Source organism: Adelges cooleyi, unplaced genomic scaffold (genome assembly GCF_023614345.1).
Source record: "Adelges cooleyi isolate 19-005CV unplaced genomic scaffold, UGA_ACOO_1.1 ACOO_flye_CR_arks_rails_tigmint_CR_PRNA_376, whole genome shotgun sequence".
Classification (NCBI taxonomy): Eukaryota; Metazoa; Arthropoda; class Insecta; order Hemiptera; family Adelgidae; genus Adelges; species Adelges cooleyi.
In genome coordinates this window covers 13,839,279-13,864,963 of record NW_026096053.1, presented here as the reverse complement: position 1 = coordinate 13,864,963, position 25,685 = coordinate 13,839,279, and the positions used below count along the sequence as shown (strand labels likewise).

Sequence of the window (25,685 nt, the reverse complement as noted above, 5' to 3'; positions counted from 1 at the left end):
GACGGGCGTGACCCTTTTGATAAGAAACGATGACGACGGCAGTCGATGGTTAACACAAACGGTGTTTACATATTATTATTCACAACGCGGTACTAATATGGCGGCGTCCTAAAGTAAAACAATGTCAATGCACTATATAATATCGATAACCTTTCCAACTGGTAGCCTTAACTATATTGGCCACTGAATGGCTATTTTATTGTACAACAGACAATAGTATAATCAGAAACGGACAAACTAAGTGTAGTTACAAAGATTTACCGTAGTCATTAATTAGGTTCCAAGGTATACGTGGTTTAATTAGGTATAAAAGTATTTAAAAATGTTGGTACTTTCACTGCATTCATTGTTAAACATTTTAAGTATTCATTGATATTACTTAAATGTTGCTTTGTTAGGTATAAAGTTTAACATCTACTCTATGGGGGCTAAATGGCCGATTTTTTTATTTCTGTTTTTTAATTTGTATTTTAAAAGTTTATATTTTTACTGTTTTATAGTTTTTTCTAAAAAATAAATAATCAGCCTTTTAGCCACCATTGAGAAAATAGTAGAAAATAGCTTTTTATAAAGAAAATAAAAATTGAAATCCCTCCTATATAAACGGCAGAAAATTACTTCTACGAAAGCCATTTTTTTTATCAAACTCGGAGAAAAATAATTTTAAAAATGTTATAACTAGAAAAACTTAATATCTTTATCCATTAAAATTAGTCGGCATACTTTAAACTGTTACTATATCAATTATTTTTGTCAACATGGCCTATCATTTGCCCCTTAATAAATAACGATTTCCGTTCCTCTTAATGCTAATTTTACCTCAATTTAATAAAACGAGGTTCAAACTTTTTCTTTGTTTGCCTTTTAAGAATGCCGTTCTTGGATTTATATAATATATAAATATTGTTTTTTTTTATTCTGTATTTAAGCTTTATTTATAAAAATTGAATTCCTATTTTCTCATCTATTTACTTACTGTTCCACGGTATGCTGGCTTCTATTTTATGATATAATATTTTGATGGTTTATTAATTGTAATATAATTTAGTTATTTTGTAATTATTAATTTAATAGTCATGAAATATATACATATACATTCCATAAAGTAACTTATTATAAATTATAATAAAATAATTTACCTAATTTATATATTTGAATAAGTAATTCAATTAAAACACTGCTTAATCTAGATAATAGTGTCTAAACCAACAAAGAAACCTACAAATTGTATGAAGTATTAAATTATTCTAGTTTTAATATTGAATGGCAGCATTCTGCATTGTCAATTGAAAAAATAAAATATTTTTTATTAGTTCATAAGGGAATAAGAGTTGAAGGGGATATGAAACGACAAGGTTGTATTAATTCGAAGGATTGGTCGACTGTATGAATGGGCGAAGAACTTCCGGTTATAAAAAAAAAACAATGAACAAGGATCGTATTCTACAATTATTTTTGTATGTTAACAGTATTGCTAGATGTAGTCTTTACTTGACTACTTTATTATACATTTTAATATACTGTTGAACATACATAAAAACAGCATTTAAGCAAATTTTAAACAAAACATGTTACACATACCGTCTTTAAAAATATTAACTATTAGATAATGATGTTGCACGAAGTCACATTTTTTACTTTAAATTATAGATGAATTTAAGAGATTAAACTGTAACACAATAGAACACAAATAAATACATCAAGTAGAACATGTACCTGTGAATTTAATATAAGTTTAGAGGAAATCTCACGAGACCTTCATACGCTATAAGATATGTTTGTTCACAAAATAAAATATGGTGTGACGTTAGAAACGCAATAACCCTAAGTGTGTTGTAAAACGGACGCCGAGCTTATACAAACTCAGTTCATCCACTTAAAGTTTTTCTGTGTTTGTACATGTCACTTTTATTAGTTATTTAAAAGGAAACTAATAATAATAAACGATAGTCGATATTATTTTTTAATGCTAGTATTTACAAATTGAGGTACTAGGTAAGACAAGAGATGCGTTTCTTATTATTTTCTTCCTATACTTACACTTTAATTGAAAAAAAAAACATAACTAATGTACGACAATAGCATTTCTAGAGAATTCCTACTTAATATAAGGAAAGGAAAATTAAAACATAAAATATAATGTGTAAAATCATTAAGCTTATTTAATACTTTCCTATTTAACTAATTCTACAATTATTGGCAAGTGCTCATTTATATAAACGAAGTTACTGTTAAATTGTATAATAAGCATAATATTATGGCTTTATTTTATAGTTAATATTATAACCCTCCTTTTATAAACGGCTTGGTGTTCGTCCCCTACTGTGAACGTTATTATTATTACATTAGTACTGTACACTCTGAGAAAAGTTAAAAATAATAACAAAGAAAACACTGTTCCATACAAGACTTTGTGTAATAAAAAAGTATTAAATTGAATTATTTTTATTTTATTTTCGTTAAGTGCATCTGTGGTGTTTTCACACATTACAGATGAACGATACGAAGAAATATAATATATCATATAATAATATGTAGGTAGGTTCTAAATTAACGGCTTGACAGGTTACTGGTTAGTAATTGCGGTTATTATCTAATATACACTCCTCTTGACTACAATCATACAATTTACAATATAATAGAATGAACCCAAACAACATATTATTATCGTATGTTGGTGCTTAAGTTAATAATTAGATACCTACCCATAAATCGTAATAACGTGCAGTTATTAATACACTTTATATTGACATTAGATGGGGCTATACTCCATCGGAGATGTGTTTTGTAATTACTAGTTATTTATTATTGAACATTTTTGAAATTTTCTATTTTATTTTTCTCACAGAAATAAATGACTGAAACGGAAAAAGCGCGTCGATGCAGACATTTTTGTTAATAAAGTCAAACCATTAAAGTTCTGAATTTTTATATGGTGTTTAGGTCGTTTCTGGGTTTTATAACAATTTAATGAAACTTGCATAGGCCTTAAACTCATTATACTTTTGATTGAAATTTCCATTATAGTAATGTTTAAGGAATATCATATAATAATATTTGAGGTTGTTTAATTTTTATTTTACGAAAAATAAATTAAAATAAATTACAAATTTTGACGATAGGAAATTTAAAAACATAAATACACATTAGGCCGCCTGATGAAGTGTAAACGTGTCAACATTGATAAACCTGTAGGTATAAATAAATATATTTTTCGAAATACTACTCTAGAATCTTCATGAATAATACATTACATATAATGTATCTGAAAATTTCGATATAAGTACTTTTCTACAAGTTTCAGGTACAAAGTTTGTATCTACTCGGAATATAAATATGTTTAGAATTGTAAAAATAACCACCGGCAAAATTAGTTCACAGTAACTTTTCCCAAGGGATTCAAACTCTTAAGAAGGACAAAAAACTATTTCTTTGTGCTTGTTTAATGTTTATTATTTCCCGGTCGTATAAATCAAAATAGCGTAGTATAATTTATTAACGCGGGGTGCCAAAATGTCCAGCATCACCTTTCTGTCCTTCTTTGTCTTTCTTTAGTGAAAATCACAACTCGGATTCATCATACAATAATTTAATTTTAATTGGTTCTAAAAATAATTTTAAAAAATATTCAGTTGCAAGTAGTAAGTAACGCTCCTGTTTTTTTTAAACAATAAATACAATTATAGCATTCCTATTTACATTGTATCGAGAATACAAATTTGACTTCCGGATTGTCGTGTCGACGGTTTATTTATTATTAAAATCTTAAGACAACAGCTGTGATATAAATATCACAGACTACGTCTAAACCGGATTTCGGAAAAACATATAAATAAAATCATATTGTCTACAAACACATTTTTAGTTCTCTATATGTGTATATATATATATATATATATTATTATTTCACCCCATCAACGTTTGGGTACCATTCGAAATGGTAGTGTCAAGTGGCACCATGGTCTTATACCATACTATTTTTTGACAGAGGGAATGAACTGATGGTGAGTCATAGTGCACAGCTCATAATATGTTATTGCATGTTTTAACAATTAAATAACAAGGGGGATAAAATATAAGACCTAATTGTTCTTTTCCCAGTAAATACAATTTCGCATTCTTTTTAAATACTTATACTATTATTTGGCACGTCGTTCGGGTGATCTTGTATTAGTCGTCAACCATGAACAAGTTCTATCAACCGCACATAAAATAGCTATGCACTAGTTACAACATACATACGATATTATGTCTGGGCGTTTTTTTAACCGTTAAAAAAATAAAGAATAAACGAGACGGTTTGCTCATATGCAGTAATTAGTCATAATACAAACACTCATTGGTGACCTTTAGATATGATTGCACTCTGTATTCATATCCCACACAGCTATTCAGAAGAGTGCATTTAAAAAATGTGTAGTTGAGTGCAGAGGAGGGAAATAAAATAAGTTCAATAAAACAAGAATAACAGCTGCTGTATTTTTTAATTTAGTTATTTCTGTTAATATGTTAAAATGAGCTAATCTGCATTGAGTTAAACTATTAAAGAAACTTTTTTATTTGTATAAATATTAAGTTAAGTACAATAGAAATAATATTGTGAAATGTTTTATTTTTTAGTTATAAAACAATCAGAGTTCAGCAAAATTGAATTAAAGAACGGATAGTAACTGAAACAAATCGAATAGGTACCACATTAATTTAAATAATAAATGTTTTATTTGAAGTCAACAACAATAAAATTATTGAAATAATATTAGTAGTGAGTTCTTCTAATAATCTATTTTTCAGTTGAACTTATTATTTTTATTCGATTTTATTATTTATTTCAAATTAATAATCATTTAAATAAAAACTCTTTCGATAATCCTTCCCTAACTATGATTACATTACACAGTATTTATGGTCAACTGGGAGAAGTTTATTCTCGGTGACAGTTCAAAGAAAAAATATATATATAAATGATAGTGAGATGTAATATTTAAAATTTACTTAAACCAGTTATTTCTAACAACGCTAGGGTAATATTTTTTGAATTTTATTTAACAAAACTAATTCACACTCATAGTTTCAATTGTGAAATATCCATAACATTAATCTCGGATGCTACAAAAGAGACGCACACATGCGTGTCAAAACCATTTAAAAAATGATGGCACTTTTCTATTATGTTCGTTTAAATTATTGTTTTGGCCCAAAGTCAACTCAAATCCAAAGTACTATAAGCGCGACGTAGGTATTAAAATAAAAAACAAGCAAGTGTGAAACATATGCAAGCGATCGAGATGCAAGATGGCTCATAAAGATTGACTCTACTGTCATCCGTTAGATTACACTCTGGCTTTTTATGATTATCTTATTTTTAAACATACTTTATAAGTCAAACACACTTGTCTTTTAAATCGATCGTTACCATAATATTACAATGAATAATGGAAAAAAAACAGCTCTTGTTTGTAGTCATTACTTATGCAAAACATAATAATATATATTTTATTCGTAGGATAATATATCAACATTTTATGCGTTTTATTAATATTGTGCATTAACATTTTATAGTTAAAAGCTATATATTATATAGAGTATATCGTAATGATATGAAGACTGAAAGATTTACATCCTTTTTTTTATACAACTTTTGTGTATCGGATTTGTATCACAAAGACAGACTTTTTAAAATGTTTGCCTTGATCCGATTACCAGATAGTGAGGCTGGTACCATATATTTCTGAAAGTAGGGAATATGTTTTTTACAATAAAAAGTAACTGTTTGATGTAAATTTTCTATGAAGATAGAAAATTTGAGAAAAAAAATGTTATTCAAATTATTCATAAAATTATGTTGAACGTTTTACCGTCGTCGGCCTAGTAACGAGTTAACGGCAATGAAAATACAATAAAAACGTATTGTGTTTAACTATCATAACAGTGACCTGTCCAAAATCAACGGTTAACCCAGTTACTGTACAGTGTACACGCCAGCACTAATTGTATAGGTGTATTGTGTTTTTTTTATCTTAATACCATGTTACACGTCTGTTTGCTATGTTGTTTGTTTATCATATTTATAGAAGTTTGCTTTTGTTATATTTTTTTCATTTTTGTATACAGCCTATAAAATATTTCCAAAACATTCGTTAGTCCTACTTATGATTCATGAATCCTAAAAATGTGTAAATCATTTCTATTAATCCTAAATTTATTGTGAATATTTTCATGGATCTTTGGGTGTTTGATATTATTGTTAAAATATGATAATACACATTTGATCTAGAAAATAACATGTATGTATGTACATACAACTAACCAAGTATTTAAATATAATAAACAAATTATTTATCTACGAGTTAGACTTACAGTTAATCCATGTAAAATTAACACAAATAATTTTACTAATTTTTCTATTGTGTCTTAAATGTTCAGTATTTATTTTCAAAATAATATTATATTAGAACTAATATGACTCTTTTCGTGCACTTTTTCACGTATTACCCATAATTAATTTTTTTGTTTTTTTGATAATGATAAACTACTGTAAAAATAACTTCATATTTTCAGTTATAACTCAACAGCATTAATTTTTTTATTGAAATAAAATAATAAGTACAATAAAAAATTAAATTAAAATCATTATACAATACGACCAAAAAATTATACAATTTACTATTTTCCTATCAACAAAATTAATAGTTAATTTTTAAACACTAGTAACACAATTTTGGAATGACAGCTACTTTATTTGCAAATGTATTTTTATATACTTCAATTGAAACACTGTCCATCCCCGAGGATGAGGGATTTTGTGAGCTGAAGATATAGATTAAGTGTGACGTCATATAACACTAAAGTAACTTATGGTAATACTAAAAAAAATAGGTATTAAAAAAAAATAATAACAAAAGAAGAGAAGACTATTTACTACTTAATGTCATACAGAGAGGACACTGAGCGTCCCATCTCACATCGTCAATCTAGCTTTGTCGTTTAATCTCAAAAGTGTTTTCTGTGGATTCATATTATGTCTTGCCTTTTGCACGCCATGTGTTCATTATTCAAAAGAAACAATAGGAGTAAATGAAAAATAAAGTAGGTAATACCACAAAGAATTAGTGTCATAAAGGTGTACCATTGTACCCATTTAGAGTTTTTATTCGTATACAGAGTGATAACCGTGGGGTCAAATTTTTTTTTTAGGTTCTATCTTCACATATTTTATGGTGCTTATTTTTATTTTTGCATAAACAACTTATTTTCCTTATTTTTAAGAATATTTGAATGGGTTTTTTATAACCTAGAAATTCGGACTAAAAATTATCATAGGTAATATCAACAAATGGTTAATATTCAGTCATGAATTTGCAAACTAAAACGTTACGCTAATCAATCGAGTATTGACATTGTGAACAAAATATTAAAATTTGTGTAATAAGGTCTAATAATGATTAGATATGGTTTCAACCAAATGAGAAATTTAAACTATTGGAATTGCGGATTCTTTTGTTATTTCAAGGACTTACACGTCGGTTAAGTCTGGTAGAATATTGACCAACTCTAACAAAATGTTCTACTCAAACAATACTATATAATTACATACATAAACGATAATTAAAACTCCAATATTTTTTACTTGTTTCCGTTCAATTTCTATGAAAAATTGTATTTTTGTTTATGTTACCTTATATCATAAGAGTTTATATTTTCATTTTTTCTTCTAAATCTGACTAATTTTCTTATAATTTAATCTAAAGCCGCCTTTAGCCTCCGATTAAACGTTCAAATCCGTCCAATAGACACACTGAAAAGTGACATTTACAACAGTAATTATTTTATCAAACTTTCGCCGCATAAATCAATTAACTTTAAAAGTTATGAGACCAGAAACACATATAAATTAATCGGTTTAATTAATCAGTCGGCACGATTAAATTGCCTAATAGTTTAGGTCTAATGTTGCCTGTATTTTGTCCCATTTATACAGTATTATTTTTCGGACCGCTGTTCTTATTTTAAAATGTAAAGTCTCAGAGCGCATACTTTTTTTATTGACAATAATCACCCACGCACCGCCCTGTATACGCGCGCACAGGTATAATAATAATAATAAAATATGTAAAATGTGGGTAGGTATTGTTATTGTTCTACGTTCGGTGCGTATACATAAAAATAATGCATTATCGATTGCCACCGTGTGGTACCTACGATGATGACGATAAAATATGTATGTAGCTGATATATTATGTGTAATGAAAAATAAAAAACACGATTTTTTAATTAATGAACTTGCTCGTTCGAGCACCTACCGTAAATGACAATAATCACCGTTAGATAATGGGGAAATAAAAAAAAAATTGAAAAAATACAATATCGTGTGTATAGGTAAAAAAAAAACCCCCGAAAAGAGTGGCGACACGGATTTCGCGGTGGGATACAAGACGCGTGTCGCCATATTGTCGGGCGACCGGCGTGGACGTCGTGCGGGGATTGTTTTGCTCGTATAACCATATGTTTGCTACCAGCGGCTACGGTTTAGTTTCTATTTTCGCGTGTGCCCGTCCGGACGTCGCTGATAAAAACCTGGAGAAAACGGATATTATTCTTATCTTTCTCTTGGTTTTTTTTTTTCCAACGCACGATACGATATTAATTATTATTATATAATATCACGACGTCGGTGTATTGTTTTTTCCCCAATTGTGAACCGTTAGTTTTTTTCCTATCAAATTAACGCGTTAGAAAAACTTGCACACACACACACGGGTACACGCGTTCGCATTTAATATCGTTTATTTATCTACATAAATTTATCGTGTATTGTTTGCCGCCGTCGTACCGTGCTGTCGGTGTCGAACCCGCCCAAAACGACATACCGGCCAGCGCCTGTCGAACCCGCCGAACGCCGCCGCCACGGAGCTTTGGTCGGCGCTGTATAAGTCCAGTGAGCTTATACGCGTCGTTAACCGAACGCCCATCGTACGGCACCCGTCAGACCGACCGACGAGTTTGGGTCCGCAATCCGAATGGTTCGTATAGTGTTAGCGTACTTTAGCTCCGACAATTCCCGTAACCCTGCAAAAAGCCTATGCCGTAGGTCTGACTTTTGCGACATTCGGCTTTCCAGCCACGGCTTTTGGCCGGTAGGGAGGTCACTGGCGTTAGTATTTTTATATGGCTCAAGGCTGCTGTTGCATTCAACGTCGACAATAACACCGTGACTAATGTCCGCACAGTTTCAATTCTCTTAGTACACCCGTTGTAATAGTATTACGTTATTATAGAAAAAATTACAATCAATAACAAACGGCGAGGTCGAATGGCGATAACGGGGAGGCGCTTTTGAAAATTATATATAATATGCGATAAATACGACAATACAAACATTTGGCGTACTTCTCTTAGTGTCACACATGATACTTCATAAATTTCTAAAATTTAACATCTAAAACTACTTTGTGATTCTCTAGGGTTATATTTACTGTGTTAGTTTGAATAAATAAATAATAAAAAAAAATTAACTACTATTTTATGTGCATGGATATCGCTTTGAATTTTTCGTTAATAAAGACATTAAAAAAAAAATATATATATAATATGTTGACTGAAACAAAAATGTTTGTAAATAAAATATTGTCTATTTTTCGTCGATAAATAATACATTATTTACTAATTATTATATTTAAATCTTGCATAGATTGTAAGTGTAACAGTTGTTATAGATTAAATGTAACATAATTTTGTTGTACTTCAATGTCTTATTTCTGTCAGAATAATAATAATAAAAAAAATACATGTTATATTTTGCTGTGTAAATAGTGCGATTATTAATTTAATCGTAAATTAATTAGTTGCATTCCGTGTTATCTAATCTACTTTATTAGTTGTTTATATAACATTCATTTAATTTATTGATTGTTGGCTTATTGTTGCGTCGATAAAACTACAAATTAAGACAGGTGAGGGCTCTTGAAAAAAAAAAAAAAGATGAATTGCTAATTGTATAAAAAAGTATATAGTTAGTATGTATAAAAAAGTTGTATCTAGTGCATACCTGCTTTTCATCGAAATGTAGTATTATTATCAAATCGATAGTATCAAGTGTATCAGACACTAGTCCTATATAATTCTGTCACTTAGTTGGATGCTTGGCAACTGGCAAACGTCTGTTTTTTAAACTAAAATTAAACACATATACTATTGCCAGCCGTTAGTTGTATGTAGGTATATACGTCCGCGCAGATACCGATCCCTAAAATTTAATATAAGTAACATAATAAACACTTTATAACACTAAAATTTATGCATCTGTGATTTTTTTCCAGATTCAATTTTGAACTTGTCTTCTGCCACTTACGGCTGTGTCCTCCAAAAATCTGCAATGGTTGAGGTGTTTGCAGCCAATCAAGGCGACTGCAATTCTAATAATTTAGAAGTGTTGGACGCCACATTGAGTTCGTATAGAAGTAACACTTCGTCTCAGGATAATGTAGATTTCTTCCAGGACTACTCGGATTACCAATGGTTTGCTGATTACAGGTAAGTCGACTGGTGGCTTTAATATCAATTGCAATTATCGATATTATATTCTCGTTTGTGGTATAGGTATCGTGATTCGGATAACTTTAATCACCACCATAGTATATTGTCATCTATATCGGAAAGTTATAACGTCCCTTGCTATGAAGACGTGGCAAGAGATTTAGATGTTAATTTGGCTCATATCGATATGGAAAACCTCAAAACCGAAGATATCCACAACATACTCAGTACTTTGCCGTCTATGTGTGGACAAGATTTACAAGTATGTTAATTATTTATTAATATTTAGGATGGCGTATTTACTTATGTGGTGTGTTTGCAGAACATATCTACCGATTCTTTTTGTAAAACTAAACAATTGTTCTCGCCCGTCAAAGAACAGTCATCAAATCCTTTCATAACGTTCAGTACCGATTCTTTGGACTGTAGCGACGACATGCTGATTACGTGCAAAGCCAACAACAAGCATAACTATACGATTGCGTTTGAAGAGCCGGCTTTGGGTAATTCGGAAGATTTTCAAAACAGCGAAGCCATGAGCACGGGCGAGAGTCGTAATACTGGTTCAGGAGAAGCGTGGTCGAGTGATGGTAGCGTACCGGCTAACGTTCCAATGTTTTCAGACACTACGTTCACCACATGGAATAAGTTGAAGAAATGTACTACTTCCGAAACCAACAACAGTTCCCAACGACCTAAAGAAGTACTAATTTTCAATTGTCATTGAAATAGTCTTATTTAAAACAGTTATTAATTTCTTTCTTTTTTTTTTTGTCAGCCGCAGTCCAGTTTGTCTTCGAGTGTTAATGAAAAAACCCAAAGTTTACCCGATCTCATACCACTAAAGTTATTGTGGCTAAAGCAAAAGAATAGTCACTATAACTATCTTGTCAAGTCTACACAATCCGAGGGAGGAAACGGTAATTAAAAAAATTATATTTTATAATTATTAGCGTTACAACAAACCGATCTCGGACAGACCTTGTTATATTTTTGAATTGAAACTACTTCAAAAATCCGAAAAACTTTTATGTAACTTAAGTTTTTTGCCATTTACTTTAATAAGGCTGTGTTGCAAATATTGCCGCAACAAGTATCTGAGAATTTTAAAGGCGGCAATATGACTTATTCAAACGAGAACTTAATTGTATGAATTAAGATCTCGGCGAAAAATAAATATTTTTTAATCAAATCTGGGAATTTTCTTTAATTTAAATAACAAAAAAAAATAACTTATTTAAAATGTGTTATTCTTTAGCCCATCAATTGATAAATTATTTTTACATAATTATCATTTTTATCTTCAAAAAAAAAATTAATTTCTTGTTTTATAAAAATATATTTTTATTCGACTGTGTTTTAAATAATTTTTTAATATATTCACTGGATTTAATTATTTGAACTCTTTTTGTTTCAATCATTTGTTGTTTATAATAATTAATTTACTAACTTTTATTTAAATAAAATATTTTTCAAAAAATGCCCAATTGTTTGTAATTTGGTTTGCACATAACACATTTTTACTTAAAACTGTATTAATTAAATTTTTTTGTACAGATTTTATTATTAAAAAAAAAAAAAAAGAGCATGATACACATACTGCTAAATACCAGGCCCTGGACACTTCTGGGCAGCGGACCGATAACAGAGAATCATTTCGGTTTGAAGACGTTATTATCAATGTTTATAAATGAATATATAAAAAATTCACATGCATATATATAAATACACTGATTGCCTATAAACAAAATGGCCGAAATGATTCACATATGCTGCCCGTGTAATTTGTTATCAGTGTCCATTCTAATTGTGTAAATACTATCAACTGGCAACGATTGTACATTACATTTAATAATATACTTCTTTATTGAGATGTAAAAACTGAGCGAGCAACAAATTATCAAATTTAATAACATAATTTGTATATTTTTCTCAGTTTGATTTCCAATCTAAATTATTTGAATTTATTTCGGTTTGAACCATAATTTGTTGAGTCGCTAATAACAATACTTACTATTATGTCTTTAGCAAGTTATTAAACATTCTAATAAAATTATTTATAGACTGCAGAGCGGCAAAGCTGTTTGACGCATCCGGCGCTAAAGATCAAAGCACTAGTGCCAAGTTCAGTTTGGTAAAGATGTTCATTAGTCAAAAGAAGAATCGTCAGTCAGACGGCAGCCTAGTGATAAGTGAAAATGAAGCTACAGAATCGAGTGAACTGACGAAAAACATTCTCGACGATAGTCTTATGCCTGACAACGAAAAGTCAGAGAGTGCCAAACAAATAAGCAATAACAACTCGTCGATAATGCCAAACAAACGGCTGTGGAAAGGTTCCAGTATGAACAGGAGCATGCAGACTTCATCCATGGATAGTGGGACGAATACAAATTCAGACACTAAGGTAAAGTAGTATAGTAAAAAAAAAGGGTTTTTGAGAAGTGGTTTGCAGAAGGTTTTTTAAAAAATAATAGGGGCAACGCTTTTAATTTTTTTTTTTAGAAAAAAATTTGGAGATAATGTTTTTCATAGAACTTTCAATGTTGAATTACGTTAGTGTAAAATTATATGATATATTGTAATATAATATTGTTTGTTTTAAGTAATTTAAAAAAAAAATAAAATAGAGCTGTTTATTTTACAGTTAAATACTCTTACCTATATTTTTGCAGCTACGCTCTTAAGTGTCGAAAATGCTAGTTGTCCTTTTTGGTACACATGAAAGGATTTTTAATAAACTATATCTACTCCTTAAACACTTATGTTGCGATGAACAAATCTTAATTTTTTTTTTTTTTATTTGAAATGATATTATTGTTTAATGTTTACTAAATACATAATTTTTTTTATCTCAATTTTAGTGCGCTAACAGTCCCGTGTACGTGATGTTCCCGAGTTACACATTGCCGGATCTTTCATTCTTACAAAATCCAAAAGCTGCACTGGATATTAACAACGTGTTTCTTATGCCTCAAAAGTTTTCGCCATTGCCATCTCCCGAAGTCGAGTCGAAGAAATTATTGTCCACGCCTTTACAAGAAGAATTGTCGTCGGCGGAGAATTCGTTTGATTTAAAATCGCTTTGTGCCAAAGGATTCGAGCACGTTAACGATTGGGACTCGTTAGCCATGTTATTACCGCGTAATGTGACAATGGCCCTGTCAAAGACTCCGGAACTAAAAGAAAGATTCAAACGCATAAATTTGCATCACGAAGAACCATCTTTTTGTCAAATAGAACCAAAAGTTTGTGGCAACAAAGACAATATGTATATTTATCAGTATGACGATTCTAGTCAACATCAGAAACCGCCGCCGGCGGGTCGAGTGAATTCGAAAATTCCTATTAAAAATGAATTAAGAAGACCCATTAGCGAAGTACCAAAAAGGTTATTTCAGCAAAGAAAGATATTTTATATATTGTTTACAATGAACGTCCAAATGTAACCACGTTTTTTTTCCATTTAGGTTTAGCATGTACGACATGAAATCGGAAACCTTGCAAGAACGACAAAACAAAAGGCGTTCGCTGCCTTCACAGTTGACAATCATTCCTAATATGCCTCCTATCGTAAGAAATAATATTTGGTTTGTTTGTTTACGACATACAGGTTAAGTAATGGATTTTTTTTCTGATAGGCGGGTTCTGATGTCGGCACTTCAGAAGACGAAGGCGTTGAATGTTCCGGTAGTAATTGCGATAGTCCAAACCCGTGTAGCGATGAAGCCAAGAGACTGGATTCGTTACTGCGACAGACCAAGCAATCTCGCGCCAGCCTTAAAGCACAAGTCAACAAGTACTTGAACCGTGCCGGACACCACACGCCACCGAATTCGCCTAACCAAACTACGATTCAGGTAAAATATATTTTTTGTAGTCGTCGTGTTATTATTTCCACTTTTACTAGACCTTATTTAAACAGTGTTCTATTTGTTAAATATAATTTTTACAATTTATGTTTGTAGGCCAAACGAGGAATGGATGTTGAAAAATTTGAAGAGTGTGAAGTAAATAAACTCACCGATTCTATTTCACACAAAAAAGGTTGGTTTTTGGACAATATGCCGAGAAATAAATTTCAAAGCAAATTTTAATCATTATATTGTACTTTTGTTTAGACTTGGTCAGGAACTGTTGTTTCGCAGCCGAAAAAATTGCGTTTTGCCTCGACAACGATTATACAGAGGACTTGCATTCGGTTGTCCTGGACGTTCTTTGTCCAGCGCTCTATGCCTTGTTCAGCGAGAACCTAAAGCCCATGTTGGAAACATCATTTGGAGCAGTGCACAATTCTGTTTGGCACGTCATCGAATCTTCTTCTCAACAAGGTAAGTTTTTCAAGCTCTAATTAATAATTGAGGTAGGCCAGAATCAGTTATTAAAAAGAAACTTATCGGGTTAGGTTAAATTTGAAAGATATTAATAATCAGGTCGACAGTTTTGTAATATTTTTCATTATTCATATAGTTTAGTTATTATAAATATTTCATTCGAATTTTTAAACAATTAAATCACATTTTTACAACGTCAACTATGCATTGGTAAACTGTTGTCTATTTAAAAAAAAATTGAGACCAGTTCAATTGTTAAGCAAACAATTCAAAATATTTTTTTCGTGATTTCTAATTTTAAAAAGAAGATGTTTTTTATTGTTTTAAACTGCTTTTGTTTAAAAAAAAAAATTGAATAGTTTGCCTACAAATAGTTTTTAAGTACATGCTATTACAAAAACGTTGACCTTCTTAGAACTTATTTTTATTTATAATTTCTTGTCTTAAAAAACTTTTTTTTTAAAGTAATTTAGAGCTTCAAAGTATTTTTTTCGTTTTTTTTAAGTTACAAGATACACAAAAGCGCTAAATGGTAAACTTGTAAATGCTGTTATTATTTACTGCAATCTAAAAATGAAATGATTATTGCTGTTTTATTTGTTTAACACAAAACTAGATTTTTTTCTTGGCAATAACATTTATTTAGGTCATTGCTAAAAACAGATCACGGGGCCTTTACAGCTACACTAGCATTTATATTAAGGCGCATTGTATAGGCAATTTTTCATTAAACTTTAACATTAAGCCAAAATTTGTTGCCTACAACTTTTTACAGAAACGTAAAATGTTGTACGAAAATTAATTAATAACATTTTCATTAGTTAGGTTCAAAATAAATGGCAACATTTAGTTGAACAGAGAAGTTTGCTAATAATGAATTTTATTTAGCCCGTTAAATTAGTTGTTATTTCATTTTTTAATGTTTGTCAAATTTCGTACAATCATTTTTTCGATATTATAATTTTGATTATAACAAAAAAAAAAAAAAAATCTAAAAAATTATCTAAACATATCGGTTTGAGTTTTTATTTAAATTTGTATTTACAAATATTTTTAATTTGAATGAATTAATTTTGAGTTAATAATTTTCTAATTATTACACAAATAATAATTTGTAGTAATTATTTAAATAATTAAAACTATTATCTACTTATATTTTTGTTTTTAAAAAAACAATGCTGGGTCTGTTGAAAAGTCATTTATGAAGTAACAGTAACCGCTAAATTTGTTTTGAATTTTGGGGAATTTATTTTTATTTACCACGTTTGTTTTTAATTTTTCTCCTCCGATTTATAGGTAATATAAAATACTACACTTATAAAGTGTCAAATTATTTGATTTGTCATATCGCGTTTGGCAGTGTTTGCCGTCAATTATTAGTATAATAGAGTCGAAGATAAGGTCATTTGATATTGTATTCGTTGTAATAAAGTTTACCACGTATATTTCTACTAAATTTAGATAAAATCATTCCTAGGTCGATAAGTACCTCGACTAGCAGCTTGCTGCTTGAGTCAAGTTTATCTATTTGCTCAGGTGATGGATAGGTTTTGAGTCATCTTGGCAATAAATATTTTCTGTGTTGGAAATTGATCAATAGTTTTATACCATAAAATAATTAAAATATTTGAGACACAAATACAGTTTCCCAGTTGTTCAAGTAAACGTGCTGGCTATACGTAATGAAAATTTCATAATCACATTTTTAATTCAATTTGTTTGGTTTTGTTCATGAAAAATCACTAAATTGAACCGGTCTAGAAAAACTGTTCTACTTAAAAAAAAAAAAAAAATACATTCTTTTTATTTTTTTTTTATTAAAACATAATATCGACAGTCTTTTTATTTGTTATAATAACTTATCTTTGTTATTTAACTTCTATCTTTGACACACTGTGCTCTTTGGCTATTTTTTTAAGTTTGCATTTTTTTTTTTCAAAATTCGCCTTGAACACAAAATATAGTGTACAAATCATTCGAAAATTCCGTACAAAAAAAAATCGTTTTATATAAATCAAACAAACGTTACTTTTCGTTGAAACAAAAAAAAAAAGAAAAATAATTGTCTTAAGTGTAAAAATAAAAAAAATAAACTTCCTATCGATGTTTCTTTTGGTGTCTGACCAGTTGGTAGAGCTGACAAAAGGACTCGGGACACGTGTCGCAAACGTACGGTTTGTTAGGGCTGTGCGTGCTGCGGTGTGCGTTTAGGTTGCCGGCTTGCGTGAACCGGCGGCCGCACACGTCGCAAGCGTAAGGCGCGTCGCCCGAGTGGACGCGGGCGTGCGTCCGCAGGTTGCCCCGTTGGGCGAACGCTTTGTGGCACACGTCGCATCTGTACGGCTTTTCGCCCGTGTGCACGCGCACGTGGTTGACCAGGTTGCTGACGTGGACGAACCGCTTGCAGCACAGCTGACATTTCTTCCTGTGGGGTTCCATGTGCTCGATCAGGAACGCTTTGGTCGGGAACTTTCGCGCACACTTGCTACACTCGAACTCCCGAACGACGACGCCGCCTCCTCCTCCTTCGCCACCGCCACCGCCGGTCGAGCTACCGGCTGTTGCCTCCTCGTCTCGGCGGCCACAACTGCCGCCTGTTCCTCCTGTTCCTCCTTCGCCACCGCTACCGCCGGTCGAGCTACCGGCTATCGCCTCCTCGTCTCGGCGGCCACGGCTGCCGTTGCTCTCGTTTGTCAGCGGCTGATCGGTGTCTCTGGAACAAAATTTAATTTCCTAATGTTGTAAAGCCAACACCATTTCAGCTCTGCATTGAAGCAAACGAAATATATTCGAAACAGTTATGTTTTATTTTTCTAATATTATTTTAAATAAACATTGATCACAAGTCGCCGACATACCTGTCCATTTTGTGATGTGCAAGGCGAAATAAATATGAAAAAAAATCATTAAATAGATAAGTTATTACTGTGTATGTAGTTTTATGCATCTAAGGTGACAGATCTAATAATTTTTTTAAATATCTAAATTCAAAAAAATAATACAAATAAAAATTTATTCTTTTTCAAGAATTAAATAAAATACAATAATCGAATGAAATTGCAAATCAAAATATTTATAGTTTTTACTGATTTAAATAACGAATAATTTTGTATTTCAGTACATTTAAAATTTTTAAAATCAAATAAAAACTGACAAAAATATCAAATAAAATAAACTATTTGAAACGGTGCCTAAATAAAATTATATTTGCTTATTTTTATTTAAACTTAATACAATATTTCAAAAAATTTGTCAGGTGTTATGTGAGGGTACAAGATTAAAATTACAAGTCATGATAGATGATCAATTTATAAAATAATATTAATGAAACTTAAAAATAAAATTAAAAAAAAACTGACTACTAATTTTTGTTTTAAATAGCCAAAACTAAAACAAATTTAGGTGACAAAAAATATAATTTTGTTTTGTATATGACATGAAAAAGGTAAAGTTTGATTTTGAACATAATTTGTAATTTTTTAGATTTCAACCATTTTTTCATACTTTAGTTTGAGTTGGCACTATTTTAAGGGGTGTTCTTTGTGTGAATAGTTTGAAAGTTTACACGTGCTTTACAGCTATATTTTTTTTATTCAAAATATTGCCTGTGAAAAATAAGATTATTGTTGGCAAATGTATACTTGTTTTTTAAAATAAATAAATTGAGGAATTTTACGTTTTATTTAATTTTACGTTTTTGATAAGGTTTTAAACGATTAAATAAAACAAAAAAAAATGTTACTAATATATTGCTTAGAAAAGTGGTGACTGTTAAAATATTTTTTCTACTTCAATATATATATATATGTATTTTTTAATTAATCATTAAAACCCCTCTTTCAAATTAATGCCTCGATTTTAATTTAATACCTATATGATTAAAAGATCATATTTAAAAACTTAATTAACTTGAAAATATTAAAAACAAATCGTGTGGATATCAATCGAGAAGTTTTATTAAGTTTATTAGTCATATTGTATTCCTAGTAAGATTCATTTATTTTAAAAAATTGGAATATATATATATTTTTTAATTGTTTTTGTTTTTGCTGTACTTAAAAAGTATAACGTGATACTGACATTTAAAACTGGAAACAATATTTTCTATTTATTGAAAAGTTAGATATAATATGTATCTTTTTTGATAATGTCTGTTACTCAAGTCAGAGTATTATAATGAAGAACGATTTTTTTATTTAATCGTAAAAGGACAAAAGCTATTTTATGAAAAAGAAATGTATAAATACGAAAAATTGTAACTATTTTCTAAAGCGATTGGCGACGAATTTGGCCAACAACACATTACTTAAAACCTTTACATGGGCAAAACGAACGATTAAAATTGTGTACATACCTTTGAAGTTAGTTAATCCATAACAGGTGTCTTGAAAAAAACTTAGTAGTAGGTATATGAATTTTTGTCATAACAATTTTCTTTGACCAAACGTTAGCGTTTTATTTTTAAATCAATAATTCGAGTGTTTTAGTTAGGTTTGCAAAGGTTAGTTTAGGTTTGGTTTGGGTTAGGCTAGGTTGGGTTGGGTTAGGTCTGATTATATTAAGTTAGGTTGTTTGACAAAAAAAAAAAAAATAATCAAATAATTTTCGCTCTCAAAAATTCCAAAATTCCCTGACCGATGGCGGCGGCGGCGCCTGTTCTTGGGTAACCGAATCTATTACAATAATGGCCATGTGGCCGCGTTTGGTTGCGGGCGGCCAAACATTATGAAAAGTAATAAACGATGCACAACCGAGTAGTAGTTATAAACACAGTAGTTATAATTAAGTGGTCATAAACTTACGGGCGGTTATCGGTCATCTGCCAGGTTAAGTACAACACCCGTTTCAGGTGGTTGACGCCACCACGTTTACGCACCCCTGCGACTTGAGTCCGGTCCTAAGTCCTTGTCCGCTGTGGTGCAGCTCTCCAACGAACGAGTGTCATAGTATTTTTGCCCACTCCCCTCTCTCTACGAAAGCGTTTTGAATAAAAATATATAATATTTTCAATTGTATATTATTATACTCTCATTAACGATAATGGCAACGGTACTAATCGTGTGTGTGTGTGTGAGTATTATTTTCCGGTTGGGATTTGTGATTTGTGTCTATTTCCGTCTGATTGAATTCCTTTATCTGTTGATTTATTACCGACTGTCCAGGGCGTTCTGTCGCTTTGATTTATTGCCCGTGGCACCACATTGTACTTAATATATCGGCTTGTTTGACACCACAATTATTATACTTGGCAGATAAAGTTTTGTGAAGTGAACATTCGATAATTGCACGAAATTCGCCACGAAATATCCACTCGCGACAGCAGCAGCTATTATTATGACCAACCCGTCGGGTTGTCCTTAAATTTAAAATAATAATAACATGGCGCGCCCTTGTTAAAACGCTTTCATACTACTTACATGATGAATAAGTTGTTTTTGAAAAAATCCCTTTTTTTTTTCTACGTTTCTCACCTCTTCAATATAATACCCAACAACGTATAAATTTAAAAACAATGTTATATTTTTGGTACAAAATTAACTAACGGGCAAAGACATGGACTTCGAATACAAATTATAACTATAGTATACAAAATACTAATATACTTAATACACGTAAATGTACTTATAATATTATATAAATTATAATTTTGATGATACATATTTCACGGCAAACATATTCAACAACTTACACACACATTAATTTAACGTCAAATATTGTCCAATTTAGTAAAGTTAAAAAGAACACATTAAATTAGATTTTTGTTAAAAAACAATATTATACTACAATATTAATTATATTTAGACTTGTCGAACATGTTAATCAATCAACTGATTTTTCTTTGCAGGTGTACTGTCTACAGCCCTCAACGAACTTACCATGAAGATCAACAATGAACTTGCGCTCAACGAAGGTGTAATGAAGTTCAACGCGTTTATCTTCGGCTTAATGAAGTAAGTAAAGCCACTTTTACAAATATACCCGAATAACAGCGATAATAATGAATTTTTTTTTATCGTTATAGCGTTGGCGGATTGGACGCATGGCTAAGCTACATGAGAACTAGGGAGTCTGTCTGGCAAAAATACTACACCCGTAACGCTCTGTTTGTCCGTGCCAATTTCGGCTGCACTTTGCACAGAGATCTAGTCGACCGTCTCGTCGCGGCCTCCAAACCTTTGGCCAAACACAAGCCCGACTTTGATCCGCTCTACGAGTGCCGTAAACTTCACGAGAGCCTATCAAACATAAATGTAATTATTTTTCGATTCACATTCCATATAGTAGGCCGGAGGATAAAATATTTTTCATGTTTACCATAGAACCGAACCTCTTGGTTGTTGAAGAAGACTGCCAGAACTTTGGAAAACGAAGCGTCGAGGCCTCGGTCGTACGTGGACTCGTCCAAAACTGTCGATGTTGCCAGCACGGCTAGCAAACGTTGGAGCGGCGTACCGATGGGATCGAAACTGGCTACGGCGTTTGAACGTCTTGAAAACATAGACGAAAGAACACGGTTGGTTACTGAAAAAATATTATTAGTTTCTTGAATCGGTTTGCATTGAAATGTTATAATGTATTTACTTGTTGTCGGAACGCGATAGGGTGGAGGTCGAGAACAACGCAGATACGGAGAAGCCGGTGCAAGGAAATCGTTTTAGAAGACTGCAGATGAAGTGGGAGTTGTTGAGCACCAAAGACCTAACCGTGGACACTCCCGATTTTGATTCTCCCCAGAGCGACTCGTCCAAGTCATCAAGGTACAACTCAATCGTAACATCGTACGCCCTACAACCGGACCTTTAAATCTAATCGTTACCTATTATAATTATATTGTTATATTTGTCGTTTTACCTTGTAGGAGAATTTCAAAATCTCGCATACCTCGGCTAGTCCTTTCACCTGTTCAACCGATCCAGGATCTCTTCGGTAGTAGTAGACGCCCGACGACGGCCACTCATAGAGTCGAGTCGCCGACTTCGCCGTTGACAAGTAGAATAGAATCTGCCACTTCCAACACCAAGTAAGATGATTCTTTTGAAAATAATACCGTTAAAACTGAAATTTTGATCTTTTGGCACTATATTATATTTGCTATGACCTATTTCAGATCCAAAAAACCGCCGACGACGTCTGCGACCAAAGCCGTGCGGCCCAGCAGTTTACCGCAGCGAAAACCCAAGGAGCCCGTACGATACGTGCGAACTCTGTCGCATCGTCTTTCGGCCGACAACGGCCATCTGTCGTTCAATGAGGGCGAGAAGCTGCAGCTGGTGCTCGACGTCGACGACAAGTGGATACTGTGTTGTCGCGGCGCGCGTAAGGGATTAGTGCCCAGATCGTCCGTGCTGGCCGTTTCTAAGTGAAACTTGACCGAAATCTGGAAATTTTAACATTTTTCATTCTCTCTGTTCTCTTTTTTTCTTTATGTGTATTGTATGTAATGGTCTCATTTTTTTTTCTTTCGTAATTTATGTTTATTTATGTACATTTTATACACGTACGGACTGTTATGTTCGACTGACGATGTGACGCGTCGCCGTTTGTACATTAAAAAAAAAAAAAGGGTTTAAGTGCAATCGTTGAGTTTTGGCTTGATTTCATTTATTATTTTTTTTTAACGATTTTGTTTGGCCAATTTTTGTTTCATTTTTTTTTTATTATAAGAATTCAAAATTGCGCTTAAAAAAAGAAGATAGGAACTTGTTGTTTAAATGGAATTGGGTGCTTTTTTTCTTTTAAAAAAAAAATTATAATTTTGCCGTGTGTTTTGTTGTTTGTTTGTTAAATAATAATAATAATAATAAAAAAAGTCATTTTTATTTTACAGTTAACTACTAATCGTTCATATCATAATGTGTAATGTGTTACTTTTTTTTTTAAATTAGCGTCTGCTCGTGCTCGCTATTCGAAGTCGGGTCATTTCCAAATAGGCCAACGCAACGATTTTTACTTTAAACTTGTTTGAAAAAGAACAGTTATAACAATAATAATAATAATAATAATAATAATGATAATAATAATAACAATGATAATAATAATAATAATAGTGATAATAATAATATAGCTAGTAATTTCTAAAAAAGGAAGGTTTTTTTTTTTCCACAAAATATCTTGTACCGTTATTTTGTAAGGCTTTTTTTTTTTTGTTACCGGATTTATTATTAGCCGCTGAGGCCTTGTATGTTCAAATCGTAAACAAAAGTAACCGATGGGAATATATAAGGCCTCAGTGTTTTTTTACGTCGATCGTTCGTGCTGCTACCGAACGGTCGTCGTGTGTATTATTATTATTCGCCGATAGTTCACTTACGTCGTACCCTTGAAAGTCGTTAATTTAGTATGCACTTAGTAAATTTTAAGTAAAGAATACGCTCGACTAATATTTTGCTTTGTTTTATTATATAATTCTTAGGATAGTATAATATTTTATCGTATTGTATATAAATGTTTTTCATTCGTTTGGTTTTATAGTTTTTAAATAATATTGTATTTTATAATTTCTACTAAGATTTTATTTTTTGTTATTTTTTGTTTGTTTTAATTAAACAAAATAAGACTGCTTTTAACTTGGTATGATTATTTTTTAAATTTTTATTCTGTATAAAAAAAAAAAAAAGAAGAAGAAAAATCCAAATATTATAATATTAACCGCGATATATTATGTACGCTTACCAGTTATATATATATACATATATATATTATTTTATATCGATCGAAAAATATATCAATATTATATTAATATTTCATTTGTCATTAAATTAAACTATTGAAAAAAAAGAGGCCACATAAATAGTTTATTTATAAATACCATATAATTATTACAATATTATGTTAATCGTAATTAATACATAGTTGTTGCAATGTAATATCAATTAAAAAAAAATACCAAAGTGGCGCAATAGCCAGGTGAAGCATTTTGAAAAGTATTGAAACGTATGATTAATTGTACCTGTATCAAAATATAATGGCATTATAAATTATCTCCAGTTTTTTTTATTTACCCTTTATACAAATACATATAATATTTTGATGGCGAATTCTGTAAAAAAAAGATTTGATTTCAGTTTGAAACGTCAACATTGTAATTATCATACGACTAGTCTGTAATGAGCAGACGACTGTTGTTAATAATTTTATGATATGTCCAGACACAGCAAAAAAAAAAAAAAAACAGCAATAGAAAATCAGCACAGTTTAACCCTTCACACATCAAACCAAGCACGATTTAAACCAATATATATATTTTTTAATGTACACATTTTTTTTTTATTTAAAAAACCTATGACAAAATAACGTAAACAAATTTCAAGTTTGAAAGTCCACAATAGTAGTCTTTAAAATACACATTCGAAATGTTCGAGTTGACTTTTTGGGATTTTTCATTTTCTCCAGACCAATTCTCGGCGAACTCTCGAATCCGTGTCAAATCGTGGAATTTCCACTTGTTCTCTCTGGCCAGAACGGCGTTCGCCAACAGATAACAACACAATGAAAACCTGTGTGCTGTACATGAGTATTACCATAATCATAAAGCAACGCGCGTTTTCAAAACAACTGTTTTAGAGTATATAATTGTTGTACACGCTGTCTTTACACGCGTTAGAGAAGAAAACGTTAATTTATTAATCACCTTCGTTTGTCGACAAATTGTTGCTGGCCGCGAATAACGGAAAATCCCAAAAAGTGACTCAAACCTTGTTTGAATGTGGATTTAGATGTGGACTGTTATGGATGGAAGCTAAAACACAGTCGACAATTTCAGTCAAACGCGATTACGAATAATATAGCGTTATTTGCGCCGACTTATTTGGAATATATTATTTTTCAAACCAAAGCCAATGTTGTGTGCGTCACACCGATTGAACTTAAACGGTAAAAGTTCTACAATAATTGTCATTATGTATGCCAAATTTGCATGTCTTCAAAGCGTGCTGTGTTCTAGTTGTGTTGTATAAACGCGGCCAACAGCTGCTGTTGAATAATTATTTGTTTAATCTCGAGTGGGCGTCTAAACGAGGTGCGAAATAAAATTACATTTATTTTGATTTTATGAATACGAATATTGCGCATAGATGAACATCTGAGAAAGGTTTTGTTATAAATTAGATGAGTTTCAGTTGATAGCTTCGAATTAAAATAATATGTTAGATTTGGTTAGGTTAAATATGAAAATAACATTAATGCAACTTAAAAATAATATGTATTTAATAAAACAACAGTGTCTGGTTAATGATGATTTTTGCTTTAAATCACCGAAACTAAAACAAAATTTAATATTGTTTCAGGCGTTTGTATTTTGAGTTGGCACTTCTGTTTTAAGAGGTGATTTTTGTTTTTGTTTTGATAACAAATATTTTTCTTAGACTTCTTCGTGTGAATAAATTATTTGAAATTGTACACTTGTTTACGACTATATTTTATTCTTAAAATTATTGACAGTAAAAAATAAGGTTGACAAAGGTATGCTTGTTTGTAAAATAAATAATTGAGACTTTTTTATGTGGTATTAAATAATTAAGTGTTACCTACACAATAAAATAAAATAGAAGATGGTTGGTTTTTTTTATTATGAAAGTTAATCATTAAAAACAACTCTTTTGATTAAATTTCTCGATTTTAATTAAATATATTATGATAAAAGGATCACCCTTGAAAATTAAATCGACACTTGAAAACAAGTACAAATATCGTGTTTGGGTTTAAATTGCAAGTTTTATTCGGTTTTTTAAACGTCGAATTGAAGATTAATTTTTTAGTAGGGTTTATTTATTGTTGAAAACTCAAATATTTATTAATTTTCTTAGCATATTATTTTTT

The 25,685-nt window shown here is 31.0% G+C and overlaps 1 protein-coding gene across 4 annotated transcripts in view; it reads left to right on the top strand.

Annotated features, from left to right (window-relative positions):
- LOC126840973 (uncharacterized) overlaps positions 1-23,848 on the top strand; it is a 34,678-nt gene extending 10,830 nt beyond the window's left edge. For 3 of the 4 annotated variants that reach the window (XM_050577085.1, XM_050577086.1, XM_050577084.1), the window contains exons 2-17: positions 10,317-10,530; positions 10,597-10,795; positions 10,856-11,236; positions 11,312-11,453; positions 12,597-12,940; positions 13,398-13,924; positions 14,004-14,106; positions 14,175-14,393; positions 14,502-14,580; positions 14,655-14,864; positions 20,713-20,818; positions 20,890-21,118; positions 21,188-21,381; positions 21,470-21,625; positions 21,727-21,888; positions 21,976-23,848. In XM_050577085.1, coding sequence (XP_050433042.1) covers positions 10,317-10,530; positions 10,597-10,795; positions 10,856-11,236; positions 11,312-11,453; positions 12,597-12,940; positions 13,398-13,924; positions 14,004-14,106; positions 14,175-14,393; positions 14,502-14,580; positions 14,655-14,864; positions 20,713-20,818; positions 20,890-21,118; positions 21,188-21,381; positions 21,470-21,625; positions 21,727-21,888; positions 21,976-22,231 — 3,521 coding nt within the window. In that variant the 3' untranslated portion in view covers positions 22,232-23,848. Of the gene's footprint in view, positions 1-8,533; positions 9,021-10,316; positions 10,531-10,596; positions 10,796-10,855; positions 11,237-11,311; positions 11,454-12,596; positions 12,941-13,397; positions 13,925-14,003; positions 14,107-14,174; positions 14,394-14,501; positions 14,581-14,654; positions 14,865-20,712; positions 20,819-20,889; positions 21,119-21,187; positions 21,382-21,469; positions 21,626-21,726; positions 21,889-21,975 lie in introns of those variants that run through there. The other variant, XM_050577087.1, reaches the window with a different exon arrangement.
- Positions 23,849-25,685: the final 1,837 nt, after the last annotated feature.